Source organism: Medicago sativa, chromosome 4 (genome assembly GCF_051527215.1).
Source record: "Medicago sativa cultivar Bolivia chromosome 4, Bolivia_mono, whole genome shotgun sequence".
NCBI lineage: Eukaryota > Viridiplantae > Streptophyta > Magnoliopsida > Fabales > Fabaceae > Medicago > Medicago sativa.
Window position 1 is genome coordinate 59,516,080 of NC_140752.1, and position 18,344 is coordinate 59,534,423.

The following is an 18,344-nucleotide window of genomic DNA, read 5'->3' on the forward strand; positions in this document are numbered from 1 at the left end:
AATATGTTTATGTTGTAGCTTATGTATTTCTTTATATATATATATATATATATATATATATATATATATATTATTAATGATGCCTGTTGTGATATGCTTTGTTGTTTTCATTAATTTGATGAATTATATATTATTATTGGATAAGTTTCTCACCCCTTCTGTTGTAATGTTGCCCTCACGTTGGTAACGCGCAGGTACGGAAGAGTAGTAGGATCGTTTGGCTCAAGTGTCTAGGGCTCTGATACATATTAGGATGGGGATCGTTGCGAATGTCTTCTTCATTTCTTTTATGTATCATATTTGAAAAGACTTGTTGTTGGAGTTTATCGTTGTTGAAAATAATTTTTATGATCTTGAGGCGTTTGTAACCATGTTGATGTTGAATTATATTTTCTAAAAGAATTATTCCGCTGCAGTTTATTGAGATATTCTTAATGTTGGTTTTTAATAAATAGTTATTTTCTATTTATGAATTTTGATTAGCAGTGTGACACTCCGTTGTTTGGTTTACTCTGATTAAGTTAATTAATATTACGTGTTGGGAGAACGGGGTGTTACAAGGAGTATCAATGAAATGAAGTTACTTTGTTATCAAATTCCTTGATTTCACATTTCTTTCTTTCTTTTGATCAACAAAATAGAGTATTAATAATGTAATAAAAATATCAATGAAACTGGCACATAATTACAAATATTAGTAAAACCACTCTCTAAGCATGTTGCATCTATTGCATGTTCGTGCCGACATGTTTATTTTACGAGTGGTGTTGGAATCCTCATGCGTGCCTTGAGAGGAAAGTGGTGTGGCCCTAAGGTCTTGACAGCCATATGTCAGCAATTGTTTGGTGTGGCTTTTGTGGTTGTGACAGCATCTGGTCCATCAACTGTCTTTCCGCATTGCACGGTTTGGGGTGGTTTTTTTGGGTGTTCGGGTGTGAGGCAGGGGTATACGTGTAGTCTGTTACATGTATACTCCAGCCTCACTACTTGATAACTAGTTTTATGGTGTTTTTTTTGTTGTTTTATGGTGTTCCGTATATTTGCGGAACCTCCGTGTATCTTCTATAAATCCAAGATCAGTACACTAAACATATGATAAAAATAAACAACACTCCAATATAAAAAGGAATCATATGAACCAAAACATGGTCCTCATGACACTAAAAGCAACACTGCTAAACAAGAACAATTGTGCAGAAAATTCATATAAATATCAATACCATAGCCTTTCTCAATACTCACAAGTAAATTATGCATTGACATGGTTCATAACTTCCGAAGAATAAAAGGAAGTAAAAATCAGAACTTTGAGCTAGCTAGTTAGCTACAATGCTTTTGAAATCTTAACCAATGTATATCAATTCATCACAAAGACCAGCAACCTCTTAAGCAAATGCATCCAAACAAATTGACTCCAAATCTTCAACCTCCATAACCGCTTCAATGATATTCATGTGTTTTGTGCTAAAAACCAGAAAGTAACTTGCTGAGTTTTGCAACTTTAAAAGACTTGAGAGAGGTCAGACTTGATCAAAGGTCTGCAATTAGAATATGAAGACAATTTATTATCAAAATTAAAAAGGTTTTTTTTTTTTATCAAAGCTAGAAAAATTAAATTGCAAAACAGGAGGAGGCCTGAACCTTATTACAACAAATAAGCAAGTCAATTACGACCAGACTCAACTAAAACAAATCTTAACTCAAACAACATATACTCAAAGAGGCAAATCAACTAGCTAGAATAATCTGCCAAACAACTAGCTAGTAGCACAAACTAAGAAACATATTTGGGATTGCTTTTTATTACACCCTTTTTGGAACGAGTTTGGATGCACTCACTGCTTGTGATACCATCAGATCATGTGCATGTTGCAGAGCTGCTACTCTTCCAAGATTTCCTGCCAGACTTAGGTTGATGAAGAGCATCTGAATGTGCCTCCAAGAACTGCAAAGCCACAGGGTGCATATTCATCTTTTCACTGTCAGAATCAGGGTCCAGAGTGCCATCTGTTGTGTGGTCAGAGTCCACCACATCCCCCCAAAGTTTACTAAGAATTTGGACACTTTTCTTGGCTGTAGCAGTAACATTTTTAGAGCCACCAATAACATGAATCTTACCTTTATCTGGGCCTAACTCTTCATAAATTGTGATAGGAGTGGCCATTTTTATAGGAGAGAAAGCTGCAGATTGAGAGGGCCTATTCACCAAGTGACAAGGAGCCTCTGAAGGTGCAGTTTGATTCAAACCTACTTTCTCTTTGGATATTCCTTTCTTAACTGGTTCATCTGTGGTGGTAATAGGAGTAAGTATTGGCTGCAAAACAGGGGACACTAGGGAAGCAGGTCCAGAAATGGGGAAAGACAGCCTCCCATTTGCAGAGCCCAACATAGGATTGCATGAAGTCAAAATCATAGGTTCAGAGGGCCTCTTTACAAATATACCAGTATCCTCTGTGTTTATGTTTTGAGTCATGCTCTCCTTCCCTAGGGAATTGTCCTCCACACATGGATTTTGAACGGTTTGCATATCCAGTCTTGTGGGAGTAGGTTCCATGTCAACTGTTTCAGCCTCATCAGTAAAATGCTCAGAACCATTGTCAAGCAACTCAAAGGAATTGTGTAGAGTGAGATGCACTTGTTCAACATTTTGTTGTGATGGTGCATCTAAAATTGATTCATTGTTCAAGGCCTTATCTGCTGTTGTAACATGATCAATATATTCACCTTCCTCTAAGTCAATAACTGCAGATGAGTGAGCCTTGAGCATGTCAGAATTATTACAAGTGATATCAGGTGCCTGACCAGCTATATCAGTATGATTGTTAGCAGAAATCTGCATCACTTCATAAACATTCAACTCAGCTTTCTTTAGGTTGGTAGTAGCATTGTGCTTGTGAACCAAAACCTCTTTCCTTTTAGAGCCAATCCACTCAGCTTTCTGCATGGTGTTAGCATCAGAATGTTGTTGAGCCTTGTGGACTACTTTGCTGATGGACTTAAAGCCTGACACAGTAGTGTCTGCAGTGATCTTGGAGCATGCCTGAAGGTTATGTCCTAGGGTTCTGCAGTGAGTACAAAATAGGGGGTACTTATCATATTAAACCATCACAGTTAGAGCATAACCTTCCCTTTCAACTATAATTGATTCAAACAGTTTTTCAGCCATGTTCACATCAACTAAAATCCTAGCAAAGAGTCTGAAACGCCTATTTTGAGTTGCCTCATCTATAGTGAGAGGTGTTCCCAAGCCTGAGGCAATCTCATAGAGGGTTTGTTTATTCCATTACTCTTGTGGTAAATGCAATAATCTGACCCAAACTTGTGCATGTGTTTGTGCTTGTGCCTTAGGGATGAAATCCTTTGTCCAACAGTAGAACCGTAGAAACCCAGACTTCATATAACCCTTACCAAGTGGAATTAAGCTCCAATTGTGAAGTTGTGGCCAGAGATTGTTGAGTTTCGTTTTCAAAGCTAGGGTTGTAACCGGAGCATCCCCTTTATGCAGAGTCAACCGTCCATGGAGGTGGCATTTGCACGCAGCTAGGCCGGATTCGTAAGCATCCTGTGTAATCTTTATTCGAACGGAATCGCCCATAGCCACCTTAGGGGGAGGTTTGGCTAGAAAATTCTCGTCAGAGGAGGTGCCGGAAAGAATCTGGGCAAAGGATTTCCCAGAATCTGGCATAATCTTCTTCGAAGGGACCGGTGTGTCGAGAGAAGCCATACACGGCCAAGAACACGCCATGAATGAGAAGGGACAGTGCGGAGCTCACCGGAGAAGAAACCACAAAGATTGTTGTAGAGAAATCGCGAAGGTGAGAACTCCACTGAGAGGTGCGGGAACAAGGGTATACTAAAACTTTGTCTTACATTACATTCATGATTTTAAATTGCACTTCTGCAACAACATTGCGAGAATAATTGTCTTTGTAGGCTCCATTAAAAAGGTTATTATTAGTAACAATAAAAGAAAAATTATTACCTATTAGTCAATCAAACTAGAAGCTTCAGCAATTAGAGTTTGAAAATTGATTGCTTACAATATCAGACCTAAAATGCAGGGTGTTAGAGAATCAATTTAACATCGAAAAAATAAAATTGATAGATAGGACATGTATATTTTAAGCTACATTGTTTGATTTAAATCTGGACATTTACGTTTGGTATGACCCTTATTCTTACAGGAAAATAAGAGCATAAATAAGAGCAATATAAAAAAAAATGTAAACAGAAAAATTAATTTTCCATATAAAAATTGGGGGTCATCGCATAAATCTACCTTATGTAGCATGTAGGGACCAGCCTTGGAGTGGGTGGTGCTGGAGGCAATAGAGATGCTAAAGATTTTTTTTTTCTTCAACTTATCATTATCTCCTTGAGCCTCTATGAAAACTAGGTTTGGAAGGGTGAAACAAGATGCAGAATCGTGCAATGCAGATTGTAAACTGCTAAATCAAATGCCAAAATCAGAATAGTAAGCCCAGAAAATAAATGTGAGATATGCATTTATTATAAAGATTTTATATGATTTTTTTTCTTTTTTTTAGCACTAATGGTGAGTTGTTTAATTGGATGATTTTAATTGGTTGACAGTGTAAACTTGTTTTACACTGACAGTCTATTCCAATTAATCTCATAAAACATTACATTACACAATTATACAAATAATATAATAATACAATATAACTGATGTTCCAAAAAAAAAATACAATATAATTGATACACATGGTTCCATATATTAATTAGAAAAATTAATACACAAAGTTACAATAATGCAAATGCTTGAGAATAAAACAATATTAGAGTGCCACATGTCGTGACTAGAATGAAATTCTAAAACATTGAAATGCGGTGACACATGTCAAGAACAGAAGAGAAGAAAATTATTTCCATTAAGGGACATGAAATAGGTCCTAAATTTATATAATATAGATATAATTTAAAATTTTACATAAAACAAGTTTTTGCTTTTGACACTAATTAATTTTTTTTCTTTACTTTATATTAGTATACAACGAAAACTCTAAAATTAATTGCTACGATCGACTAATTTAATTTTGTAGTTGAGATCGCAAGCTATACAAGCAACCATTGAACTTGACTTTATAACCTTAAAGGATAGTGTTCAAATTTCACCAGAGACAATTGTAAAATGATCATTATTCTCACTATTTTTTATAAAATATTGTTTAATGGCATCGTTATTAATAATTTTTTTGTCAACGGTCACATTATTAATAATAATTTCTCATTCCCTAAATTTTTTAAAAGAGATGATTTTTCAACGATTTTAAAATTTAATTTGCGTAAAAGTTAAGTATAAAGTGTGTTTGCAATTTATGTAGTTACACAATATACGAACCCTGGCCACCACAAAAAAAGCTACATAATATAAGAATTTATGGTTAATATTTTTTTTGAATTGTACGTATAAAGCTACATAATACAATTGCTTCTCAATTAGGTTTTTTTGGGTCAAAAATTAGGTGGATTCTAGGATGAGGGTTCAATCAAGTCCCTTACCGGTGGAGCACCAAAAACTCATCATTAGATTGAATCAATGGTCCAGATTATTTAAAAATAAAAATAAGAACATTTATTCCATTCCACACACAACCCTACCCTTATTTCTTTCCCATTTGCATCATTTTCAATTCACCACAAATATGCAGATGCTTATTGAAAGTTGAATGAAACCGCGATGATAATCAGAGTCAATAAAAATTGGCCTTACCATAGTGCAATTGAATGATGATTTTGTTTTTCTGTTTTTATTTTTTACTTTGATTGGGCTTAATAGCCAAGGTAGAATATAGGTTTAAATTGGACCAATTGCTTCAACTAAGTTTCGACCATTACCACCATCACTAGAGAAGATGCAATTAATTTGAATGAATTTGGATGATTATGCAACCGGGCTTTCGATTATAATCATGTATAATTGTTCATTTGTTTGTTAATGGATACTTATTTGATTGATTTGATGAAAATGGTTCTCACCACACACTAGATCTGCAAGAGTGCAACTTCTCAATCGGGAGAGGATATGCGTGAAAAGAAAAAAGAAGTTGGAGAGGACATAGATATGGAAAAAATTGTGTGCGAAAAGAAATAGACGTTCTCTCTTTTATTTTCAAATAATCTATACCATTGATTCAATCTAATAGCGAGTTTTTATTGCTTCACCGATGAGGGACTTAATTGAACCCTCACCCTAGAATCCACCCAAAAATTAAGTATCCTTTTTTGGAAGGAACATTTTCAATTAACATTTTTGTTTGACTGCAATCTCAATTAAGTTTTTTACCTAACATTCTGAATCTGGTCAACAAATAATTTGGTAATATTCATCAATATTTCGATTATAAATATTGAAGGCAGCGTGTGGCCACTTCCTTCATAACCCAACCCCTTTCCTTTGGATCCAGAAACTCCATTAATTCCCGCTTCTACTTGCACGATAGGCTTTCAGAGATGACGAAATCTGCAAACCAAAAGGTTAGTAACCACATACCTGAAGATCTTGCATTATCAGTTTTGTCAAAACTTCCTTTAAAATCTTTGAACCGATTTAAATGCGTAAAGAAAACATGGTATCTCTTATTTGAAACCCCTAATTTCATGACCAAATTCCGCTCTAATTTCATATCAATCCCTAACCCTTGCTACAATGATACATCACTCCTCCTACAACAAATTGTTTATACACCTGAAATTCCTCGAACTGATTGCTATGTGCATTCACTTTCGGGTATGAGGTTTGAGAACAGAGTCAAGTTTGATTTGCCAAATCCATTTCAAGAGGAGGACCCTGTCTTTTTTATTTTGAATTCTGGAAATACTACCGGAACTCTTTGCCTTTTTCGGCGCAATACAATTGTACTGTGGAATCCAGCTAGAGATGAAGTCAATGTAGTTCCTCCCAGTTCAATATTGTCTGTACCACCTTATCGGCACAATGTGACTCGTCTTCATGGATTTGGGTATGACCAAGCTACAGATGACTACAAGATTATTAGGTATATAAGTTTCTTTCCACTAGAAGACTATAATCTTGTTCATCTCAATCTGTCATGGGAAGATATCAGAGAAGTATCTTATGACTCCGTTTGGGAGATTTATAGTCGAAGATGTAACACTTGGGAAAAACTTGATGTCAATATGCCTGATTACTGTTTTCCAGGTCTATTGTACACAAATGGAATATGTCATTGGTTGTCTAGAAATAATGTTGAACATTCCTTGGTGTCATTTGACTTGAGCAATGATGTGTTTTTTACAACAATCATGCCTTTAGCAATACCCAGTGACACATATCCCAATTTTGATTTTCAGTCTGTCGAGGCATTCTTGGTGAAATTAAATGGGTCCATTGCTTCGATCTCATGGTATTTAGAAATGACTATCTTTCACATATCAATTTTAGGTGAACTTGGTGTGAGTGAATCATGGACTAAACTTTTTACTATTGGACCTCTGTCCTACATTCAGTATCCTATTGGAGCGGGGAGTAACGGTGATATATTCTTCAAAAAAGAAGATGGAAAACTAGTCTGCTTTGATTTAAGTACCCAGATGATTGACGAACTTGAAGGGATTAAAGGTGCAAGTACGGAAATAATAATTTATAAGAAAAATCTTCTTTAGGTTGGAGGAATAAATCAGTAGTTGGTTAATCAAGGGTGAATGTTGTAGTTGGTTAATCAGTAGTTGGTTAATCAAGTAGTTGGTTAACCATGTTCCTTATTGAATCTGTAACTTTAAAAGTATTATAGTAGGGTGAATGTTGTAGTGCTTTACAAGGGAAGGTGAAAGTTATGTTGAATATATGATAATAAACCAAGACAATTGTATATGCCATTTATGAATTTCTGTGTGTCAAACGTTGGTGCTTGGTTGGTATATGAACTTCATGGTTATTTTTATTGTTCTGTATTTGTATGCTTGACGGAGCCTTCTCAGTATTTGTGTGGTCTTCTATATGCATAAAAAAATTTAAATTATATTGAATGAGTACCAAAAATAGTCTTGGAAATTATATATTATAGTACAAAGTTGACTTCATCCTACTCTTCTTGGACTCCTTTTAAAGATGGTGATAAAAGAACAAGGATGCCGCATATAGACGTACGTAACATCTAAAAACAACCACGACAACACAACTATAAACAAAAATACGGTCCCTCAAAAAGAAAAAAAGAAAACAACTAACCAAAACTATCCTGAAATTGTGTAAGCTATGAAGCTGAAATCTAATGTAAAACTGCAAGATTTCAGTCCATAGCTATGTATATTCGGTCCATATATAGTAAAAAAATTGAACGCACCTTAAAACTCCCTTCTGCAACCAAAAAGAATGCGCAGAACAGCAGCCGCGCTGCAACCTACAGAAGACAACAACAGTATGCGCAGAACAGGATACTTGTAACAACATAAGCATGTCCGACATCCCAATTGAAAAACCAGAGAGCTCCTTGCTAATCACCTACATTACCACTCTATCCACGTATTGGCAGAAGTGTAACCACCCAATTATGGACCCTCCTACAACAACTGCTGAGACCACCAACCCACTTGCAATCTGTGGAGAAACAACAAAACAGCACAGCCTAACAAAATAGTGCGCAGTTACCTGCAATCGAGTTTTTTTTTTTATCTCAAAATACACTCTTTCAGGTTCCAACACCGTTCATAGTATAGGCACGCAGGGATATTTGAGCCTACTCAAACTCCAACACCAGGTCAACATTTTTATTAAACAAATTATATGGTTATAGTATGAATGGCAGCAAAAGACACAAAGCTAAATTATCAAAAATTGTTAATGGGGTGATTTTACTACTAAAGTGATGTTACTCTGTTCTATGTGGTTTGATAAAATGTTGACATAAATCTCAATATTGCTCACTATACATACTTTTACCAGTAATTAAGAACAACTACAATACAGAGTTACACGTAAATCATACATCCCACTTCCTCACAGGCCCATCTGTCTCCTCCATATTCATCTCAATACAACGAGACTAACCGTGTTATGGAAATCAAGGCAAGAAGGCAACAATCAGAACTGTGGTTTATAGCAGTGGCATCCATCAACATCAGTTAGAGATGTGAACAATGCTTTTCTTCGGCGTGACTTAGATGAGGACGTGTATATGTTCATTCCTCAAAGATTGAAGGGGGTATAAAGTCAACAAGTATTCAAGCTAGTGAAATCACTTTACGGCTTGAAGCCGACAAAAAGGAAAAGGTATGACAAGTTATCCCAGTTTCTTCTGGCCTCACACTTCTCACTAGGAGAAGTGACAATACCTGACGATATACTCCTTGCAAGAAACTCACTTGATGACCTCATTGCTGTCAAAGAAGCTCTACAAGATCTCTTTGGAATAAAAAAAACTAGGAAGTTTGAAGTTTTTCCTAGGAATTGAAATGTCCACATTCAAGACAAGGAATCTCATTATGCCAGCCAGAGACAATATTGTCTATATTTTTTCACAGAAGCAACATGTCTATTGGGGTATAAACCTACCAACACACCTATGGATCCTCCTTATGTGGATGTTTCAGGTTACAAGAAATGGTATGATCCTTCTTATATTATGTCAAATAGACCTAAGGTGACGTTAAAAAGCTTAACTTTTAGTACATGTAAATTAAAAATGATTTTAACTTTTAATAATTTAGAGATTTTATAAAAAAGAGTATGAGAGAGCTAGCTCACAAGAAATATATTACCAAACAAAGATTGATACAAAAAAGAGAGAGGGGACAACACCAAAACCCTCTCAAAAGAAAGAGAATCTAAAACTAGGTAACTAAGTCAATTCCTAACATAATTTGCCCTTAGTTCGACAGGAGCATAGTAAAAGAAGACAGAGTTGTTAAGACATCTATATTAGATAATTTGCCAGCACGACATCAATATTAGGCTTTACAATAAGGGAGTTAGAAACCCCTAACCTTCATCAAAACAACCAATAAAATAAGCAAGATTGTTCCTGAAAACACATCCATAAACTGAGATGACACGACTTCCCAAAGCAGTTCCATCTGCGTTGCACTTAATCTAATGAATTATAGGAAGATTCCTCATAACTTCTTTAATAGTAGGAGCTCTTGGGGATGAATTGAAACCTTGAAGGCTATGAGGATTACAAAGTTTGACATTGATGAGGTAGCAGTCAACTTCGAGTTTCCCCTGTAATAGAGACATTTGAAATGATTTGGTTGATAACAGACTTCCTGTTCACGAGTGATAAGTGCCAAATTATAGTTATTTTTCCCAACACTTGGCAACTTATTTTGCTAGTAATCTAGTATAAAAAAACCCCAATATATATGCAAATATAGTTTTATCACAAATTATGCCAGAAAGTTATTACATTCTATTTCCCACACCTTTTTGTAGGTTTTTGACATGATTACACTAGAACGGAACAACTCGATGCAAGTATACTCGCTGGAACTGAAGCCATAACATTTCAAAGACATTTGGGAAAAACCAGATTCGCTAAGCGAGCCGCAGCCAAAACAGAGAGTTATAGGGATATTTGCAAAAGTCCGTTCTCTAGGCGAGCAACGGTTCGCTGGGCAAACTAGGGCGATTTCAGGAAATATCAGAAGACAATTGACGTTTCCACCCATTAAAGAAAACACGACTCACCAGCGAGCACCACTTCACCTAGCGAATTACCACTTGTTGAAACACTATATATAAATGTTCAATCATCTTTTGTAAATATTGTTAACAACATAGATCATCAGAGAGAATAACAAAGATACTAATCCTAATCAGCATTGCACTAATCCCATTCAATTACTCTGCAGAATCCTAATAGCCCCAACCATATTATTGAATGCGCGGCTGAGTTCTATTTCCCATGTTGTTTCTACTGTTTCAATGCATGCATCACAAACCTCATTAATTGAATCCATCACCGATTTCCAATGAACATTTCAATTTTCTGCCATCCAATTCCCACCACCAGGTTGAAATGCCCAACAATATTGTATAGTGATATTATGCTTTCTTCTTCTCTCCTTCCATCTACCACCCTTCCATGCTATTCTGGATTTCAATCCGCTCCTCCTCCAAACAATATGAAATTGATCATAGTCGTGGTGCTCACATGTTCATTGTTCTCTGCTCTATCTCTCTATATATCTCTCACTGTTATTTGTTTTTCTGATTTATTTTATGCAAGGTAGTTGCTGCAGAACACAGATTGACAAGTTAAGCTTCAAAATATCAATTCTTCGTTGACGCAACGACGTCCGTGGCATGCCCTTCGCCGCTTGCATGGTGTCTGAGCCGGAAATATAAGCTCCATACTTCGCTTGATTTCAATATGTCCTTTTCCATGGGCTAGCAGCGGCGAGGGTGGAGTATTGCTGGAGACAAGGGCACAAGTGAAGGTTGTTGTTCCTTTCTCTCATCTCTCACTCAAAAATACATTTGGTGTTCTTTTTATTTTTAATTTCTCTCTGTTATTTTTTCTGGACAGTACGAAGAAACAAATGAATAAAACAATTGCTAAAATGAGACTCAAGCATCCATGTTAATAAGTTGATTCTAATTTTCTTTCTGTAATTTTTTTTGCTTATTTTTTGTGCGCTCTTGATATTTGTTTATTTTTCTTTAGGAAGTATGTTACGTATTCAATAGTTCTTAAAGAATCTGATTAAATTTATGCAAAATCACATCTCTGAGTCTTTTGATCATTTTATGACATATATATTGATCTAGATTTGAGACTTTGTCTATTTTTGCAGGTTTAAGCGGTTTTTCAGTAGCCAATTCAATACTGCGAAGATTGAAAGAAATAAGATTATGTAGCTTGAAAGAAAAAAAATTCAATTGAAAGTCCTATGAAGAATTATATTAAAGTTAGGAGATTGATATTGGGATCTGCAGAGTTTTTGGCACTGCTTCTCTTCTTATTTCTGTTTCATGAAGTCGTTGGGGTGCAGGGTATTTGAGATCATTTAAATGTTTCAATTGCATTTTCCTTCTTTTTGAATATCCTCTTTTCTAAAAATAATGTGTACAGTCAATTAATGCTCCAAAATAGAACTTCAGTTTGTTACCACATACTTATAGTATTGTAGACATGATTAGAATAAAGGAACTTTGCTAACTGGTTATAATTTTCTACTATTTTGAGTTTTGATTTTTCTTCATGCTTCCGATCTCATTTTTGGTTATATCACAATTTACAACAACTATTGAATAAGTTTTATTTTCTCAAGTTCAAATCTCTATCAATTCGAGCATTTTAATTGTTAAGTCTGATACAAGCTTATTCTTTATATGAATAAAAATGACCATGCATGCTTTGTGGTTTTGAATATAGAGAAAAGTTCCTAGAACAGATTGTTTAATGCTGCATTGGAATTCAGCTCTAAAATTTCCACTGTAAATATATGAACGTTTTTAAACTCAACTGACTGGCATCTTACACACTATGTCATTCTGTCATAGATTAAAATGTCATGTCTTGAGAAATTTATCTCAGTAAACAACAAGCTAGATGCAACAACTACACTACAAGTGAGAGTCTTTATGAGATGAAGGACACCACTATATCATTGAGTAACTTAAATGAAGGTTCAAATTACGGTTCTTACACATCCAAAAACGAGCTCATATGTTTGAACTGTACCTAGCTTTACATTAATATTTGCTATTTCTTTTATTTTATTCGTTTTACACATTTTTTTACAGTTATTATTCTTCAATGGTTAACATTATATGAAATAGCTAACCAAATCTGAATGTTTTAATTGTCATTTTGTGGGTATTATTAATGAGGAAAAGACAAGGATGATGAAGAGAACACATAATATGATAAGTAGTATTTTGTAATTTTAATGTAGTTGATAGGCAGGAAGGGTTTTGCAAATTTACTACACCATGCCTCTAACAATTTATGATATTCTTCTTTTTACAAATATGAACGGGAATCCTTTTTGCTAGATAGTGAACAAATTCTGCTTTGTAAGGAACAGAGAGCAGCATAAAGAACCACTAAAAAACCCAGCAAGGAAAAGAGTTCTATCGTCATTCCAAAGCTTCACTATGCTTTCAGTTTTCTCTTTTTACCAATTATGTTTACTCTTTCACGTTTCTTCATCTCATATTTGAATTCCTCTATTTGGGATTTAGATTTACATATTGAAAAACGAAACAAATATATGGTGATTGATATTTAGATGATCACAGGGAAGTGAGATCCGTCGCGGAGAGCGGTGTCGGTATTGGAAGCTACTAATCTTTGGTGCTTCTTCTTACACTTTCTTTAATGTTTTAGCTTCACATTTTTTACGGTTTCAACTTACAATTTTGAACCGATTTAAATGCGTAAAGAAAACATGGTATCTCTTATTTGAAACCCCTAATTTCATGACCAAATTCCGCTCTAATTTCATATCAATCCCTAACCCTTGCTACAATGATACATCACTCCTCCTACAACAAATTGTTTATACACCTGAAATTCCTCGAACTGATTGCTATGTGCATTCACTTTCGGGTATGAGGTTTGAGAACAGAGTCAAGTTTGATTTGCCAAATCCATTTCAAGAGGAGGACCCTGTCTTTTTTATTTTGAATTCTGGAAATACTACCGGAACTCTTTGCCTTTTTCGGCGCAATACAATTGTACTGTGGAATCCAGCTAGAGATGAAGTCAATGTAGTTCCTCCCAGTTCAATATTGTCTGTACCACCTTATCGGCACAATGTGACTCGTCTTCATGGATTTGGGTATGACCAAGCTACAGATGACTACAAGATTATTAGGTATATAAGTTTCTTTCCACTAGAAGACTATAATCTTGTTCATCTCAATCTGTCATGGGAAGATATCAGAGAAGTATCTTATGACTCCGTTTGGGAGATTTATAGTCGAAGATGTAACACTTGGGAAAAACTTGATGTCAATATGCCTGATTACTGTTTTCCAGGTCTATTGTACACAAATGGAATATGTCATTGGTTGTCTAGAAATAATGTTGAACATTCCTTGGTGTCATTTGACTTGAGCAATGATGTGTTTTTTACAACAATCATGCCTTTAGCAATACCCAGTGACACATATCCCAATTTTGATTTTCAGTCTGTCGAGGCATTCTTGGTGAAATTAAATGGGTCCATTGCTTCGATCTCATGGTATTTAGAAATGACTATCTTTCACATATCAATTTTAGGTGAACTTGGTGTGAGTGAATCATGGACTAAACTTTTTACTATTGGACCTCTGTCCTACATTCAGTATCCTATTGGAGCGGGGAGTAACGGTGATATATTCTTCAAAAAAGAAGATGGAAAACTAGTCTGCTTTGATTTAAGTACCCAGATGATTGACGAACTTGAAGGGATTAAAGGTGCAAGTACGGAAATAATAATTTATAAGAAAAATCTTCTTTAGGTTGGAGGAATAAATCAGTAGTTGGTTAATCAAGGGTGAATGTTGTAGTTGGTTAATCAGTAGTTGGTTAATCAAGTAGTTGGTTAACCATGTTCCTTATTGAATCTGTAACTTTAAAAGTATTATAGTAGGGTGAATGTTGTAGTGCTTTACAAGGGAAGGTGAAAGTTATGTTGAATATATGATAATAAACCAAGACAATTGTATATGCCATTTATGAATTTCTGTGTGTCAAACGTTGGTGCTTGGTTGGTATATGAACTTCATGGTTATTTTTATTGTTCTGTATTTGTATGCTTGACGGAGCCTTCTCAGTATTTGTGTGGTCTTCTATATGCATAAAAAAATTTAAATTATATTGAATGAGTACCAAAAATAGTCTTGGAAATTATATATTATAGTACAAAGTTGACTTCATCCTACTCTTCTTGGACTCCTTTTAAAGATGGTGATAAAAGAACAAGGATGCCGCATATAGACCTACGTAACGAGAAAATCTTGTGTGGTCCTCGTCCACACAAGTGGTCTTTGGTCACACAAAGAGAAAAAAGAGAAGAGAGAGAAGAGAGAAGAGAGAGAAAATGGAGAAGAAAGAAGAGAAGAGAGAGAAGGAAAAAACTTGTGTGTGTGACCAAAACCAAAATTCTTGGTCATGGTCCACACAAGTGTTTCTCCCTACGTAACATCTAAAAACAGAGAAAGTCTTCCTTGGTCACGGATACAACACATCAACTTTGGGCACAACTAATAAAACACAGACATGTGGCAGTAAATTAAAAAAATAAAAATTGAATTGGTAACCCTTCTCTCTCTCCTTCGGCAGCACTGTAGCAACAACAACAACTCATCATCTCCACAATTTTTCCTCCGACCCCAGTTCATCATCTTCCGTTGCCACCACCTTCTCAAGCACATCCCCAATATCTCCCCCTCGTTGATTCCAAACTCCTCTCTCCATCCTCATCTCCCCCTCCACCTACTCAGCCCTCTCTTCTTCTTCTGTCACAGGCTCTACGACGCCTTCATCTCCTCCGACTCTCACCTCTGCATGTTGTCCTCTCCTTAATCTCTCTCCTCTCCGATCTTTATATCTCCTGTCTCTACTCCGATCAAACTTCCCCTGCCGCCCTTGCCGGTTGCAAAGCCGTACTCTAATTGTTATTTTAGACACGTGACCGTGCTCTGTAGCGGTCCTTATTGTTACGCCCATTTCTTGTAATTGTTAGATTGAATCAAGCTTGAATCAATTTTAGATCCCTTTGTTTCTCTTGAAGAGTTTTGTCCATCAATGGAAGCATCTTGTTTTATCATGGTGGTTCCGTTGTTGCTTTTGTTGTTTATTTATGTGTTAAGTTTTTAACTGATTATGTTTGCATCAGAATGTTTAATTTTGGGATGTTGAACTGTTGGGTTTGTTGAAATAAGACACAACAACTATAATGTGCTATAAGCTTCAAGAACAAGTAAAATAGCTACTAACTTGTTTAAGAGAAAGCTAAATTGATATATAAACTGATATATTACAGCTCTGTTTTAATATGTTCCAACCAAAATATAGATTTAGCTTGTTCATGTTGCTCATTTTAATGTAGCACAAACTGATACATGAACTTGAGCACAAAAGCAAAATATGAGCTATAATTTGTACATCAAAAGACAAAAGAAATGCTAAACAAAAGCTATTCACAACATAATGTAGAAGCAGGTCAATTCATAAGCAAAACCACCAATTTTGAGCTTTCAACTTCTCTTAAATCAGAAGTACTGCATAACTAGAACCAAAATTAGGCTATAATCTTCTACTGCATACAAAAAACCAGCAGCCCATTTCAACTTCTTTCTAACTTCTTTTATGTTCTTGCCTATCTTGGAAAGCACTACTTGGAGATTAAATCGCACCATTGCTTTACAATTTGCCCTCGAATCAGCCTTTTGATAAGCAACTTCACCTACAGTTTCTCCTTCCGGTTCATTGTTCTTAAACCCTTGTTTGAAACAATAACAATCTCTCGGCTTCCCTTATCATAGTACAATTCCTTCCTTTTTCTTACATTAAAAAGCCATCCATGTTCTTGGTATAAGTTAGAAGCTTCATCTTTGTTATGCACAACTTGACGAAGAAAAATATATTTGGACTTGTCTGTCAATTTCAACTGCTTAACATTCAGAATCCTCCATATTTATCCTACAAATAATTATAAATGCAAGTGAGTCATTGAGTGATAACTATCATAAACAAATCAAAGTCATCATTTAAACTTGCATAAAACTTGAGAAATTTGATGTATATTAAAAATGCCTCTGTACTACCGTTTTAATTTGATCCATAATAACATGTTCTATCCAAAACAGCTTTCAAAATAAATTCTCTACATAGAAATTTGATAAGGATAACCTTCAATCAGTCAAGTAACTACATGTAAATGCATTAAAATGTTAGAACCGTCTTTAGATGAAAAAAAAAAATTTATTAAAAAAATAGTGTAACTTATTGAATAACATGGAGCTTCTTCTGCAAAATCATAAAACAAATAATTTCCACACAATAAATAAGTGACATATAGAGGAATGAAAAAGGAAAAAGAAGTTCTTACAGGATGAACAGTCAAAATAGAGAAAAGGGAAATGAGTTGATGCTGAAAGGGAGGCCAACAAGTGAAATAGCTTGTTGCAACTTATGGATGGATCATACAATCGGAGAAAGAAATCGGAAAAAATAAGAGCCATTGAATTAGCTTGTTACTTAAATTAAACCATATGGAGTAAAATGGATGAGAGATGATGGGTTATGATCCCAAAACGATAAAAGATTATTTTTTATCAGAAAATAAAAAAAAAAGAACAAAACTCTAGCTTTAATGAGTTGTTATGGTTTTATTGGTTGTGCCCAAAATTGATGTGTTGGGCTTGTATCCAAGGAAGAGTTTCTCCTAAAAACAACAACCACAACACAACTATAAACAAAAATACGGTCCCTCAAAAAAGAAAAAAAAACAACTAACCAAAACTATCCTGAAATTGTGTAAGCTATGAAGCTGAAATCTAATGTAAAACTACAAGATTTCAGTCCATAGCTATGTATATTCGGTCCATATATAGTAAAAAAATTGAACGCACCTTAAAACTCCCTTCTGCAACCAAAAAGAATGCGCAGAACAGCTGCCGCTGCAACCTACAGAAGAAGACAACATTATGCGCAGAACAGGATACTTGTAACAACATAAGCATGTCCGACATCCCAATTGAAAAACCAGAGAGCTCCTTGCTAATCACCTACATTACCACTCTATCCACGTATTGGCAGAAGTGTAACCACCCAATTATGGACCCTCCTACAACAACTGCTGAGACCACCAACCCACTTGCAATCTGTGGAGAAACAACAAAACAGCACAGCCTAACAAAATAGTGCGCAGTTACCTGCAATCGAGTTTTTTTTTTATCTCAAAATACACTCTTTCAGGTTCCAACACCGTTCATAGTATAGGCACGTAGGGATATTTGAGCCTACTCAAACTCCAACACCAGGTCAACATTTTTATTAAACAAATTATATGGTTATAGTATGAATGCCAGCAAAAAACACAAAGCTAAATTATCAAAAATTGTTAATGGGGTGATTTTACTACTAAAGTGATGTTACTCTGTTTTATGTGGTTTGATAAAATGTTGACATAAATCTCAATATTGCTCACTATACATACTTTTACCAGTAATTAAGAACAACTACAATACAGAGTTACACGTAAATCATACATCCCACTTCCTCACAGGCCCATCTGTCTCCTCCATATTCATCTCAATACAACGAGACTAACCGTGTTATAATATGGAAATCAAGGCAAGAAGGCAACAATCAGAACTGTGGTTTATAGCAGTGGCATCCATCAACATCAGTTAGAGATGTGAA

At 35.3% G+C, this 18,344-nt stretch overlaps 2 protein-coding genes and 1 long non-coding RNA gene across 3 annotated transcripts; 2 read left to right on the plus strand and 1 right to left on the minus strand.

The window, feature by feature from the left end:
- Positions 1-6,357: 6,357 nt before the first annotated feature.
- On the plus strand, positions 6,358-7,925 carry LOC146930300 (putative F-box protein At3g16210). Its single transcript, XM_085708294.1, has one exon. The coding sequence runs from the start codon at positions 6,475-6,477 to the stop codon at positions 7,645-7,647; it is 1,173 nt and encodes a 390-aa protein (XP_085564420.1). The 5' UTR covers positions 6,358-6,474; the 3' UTR covers positions 7,648-7,925.
- A 5,434-nt stretch (positions 7,926-13,359) lies between these two features.
- LOC146930301 (F-box protein CPR1-like) lies at positions 13,360-14,712 on the plus strand. The gene has a single exon (XM_085708295.1). The coding sequence runs from the start codon at positions 13,409-13,411 to the stop codon at positions 14,432-14,434; it is 1,026 nt and encodes a 341-aa protein (XP_085564421.1). The 5' UTR covers positions 13,360-13,408; the 3' UTR covers positions 14,435-14,712.
- A 1,174-nt stretch (positions 14,713-15,886) lies between these two features.
- On the minus strand, positions 15,887-17,358 carry LOC146930302 (uncharacterized). The gene is made up of 2 exons (XR_015008324.1): positions 17,029-17,358; positions 15,887-16,619 (listed from the first exon to the last, which is right to left on the minus strand). It is a non-coding gene; the product is annotated as an uncharacterized LOC146930302 (long non-coding RNA).
- Between the last annotated feature and the right edge of the window lie 986 nt (positions 17,359-18,344).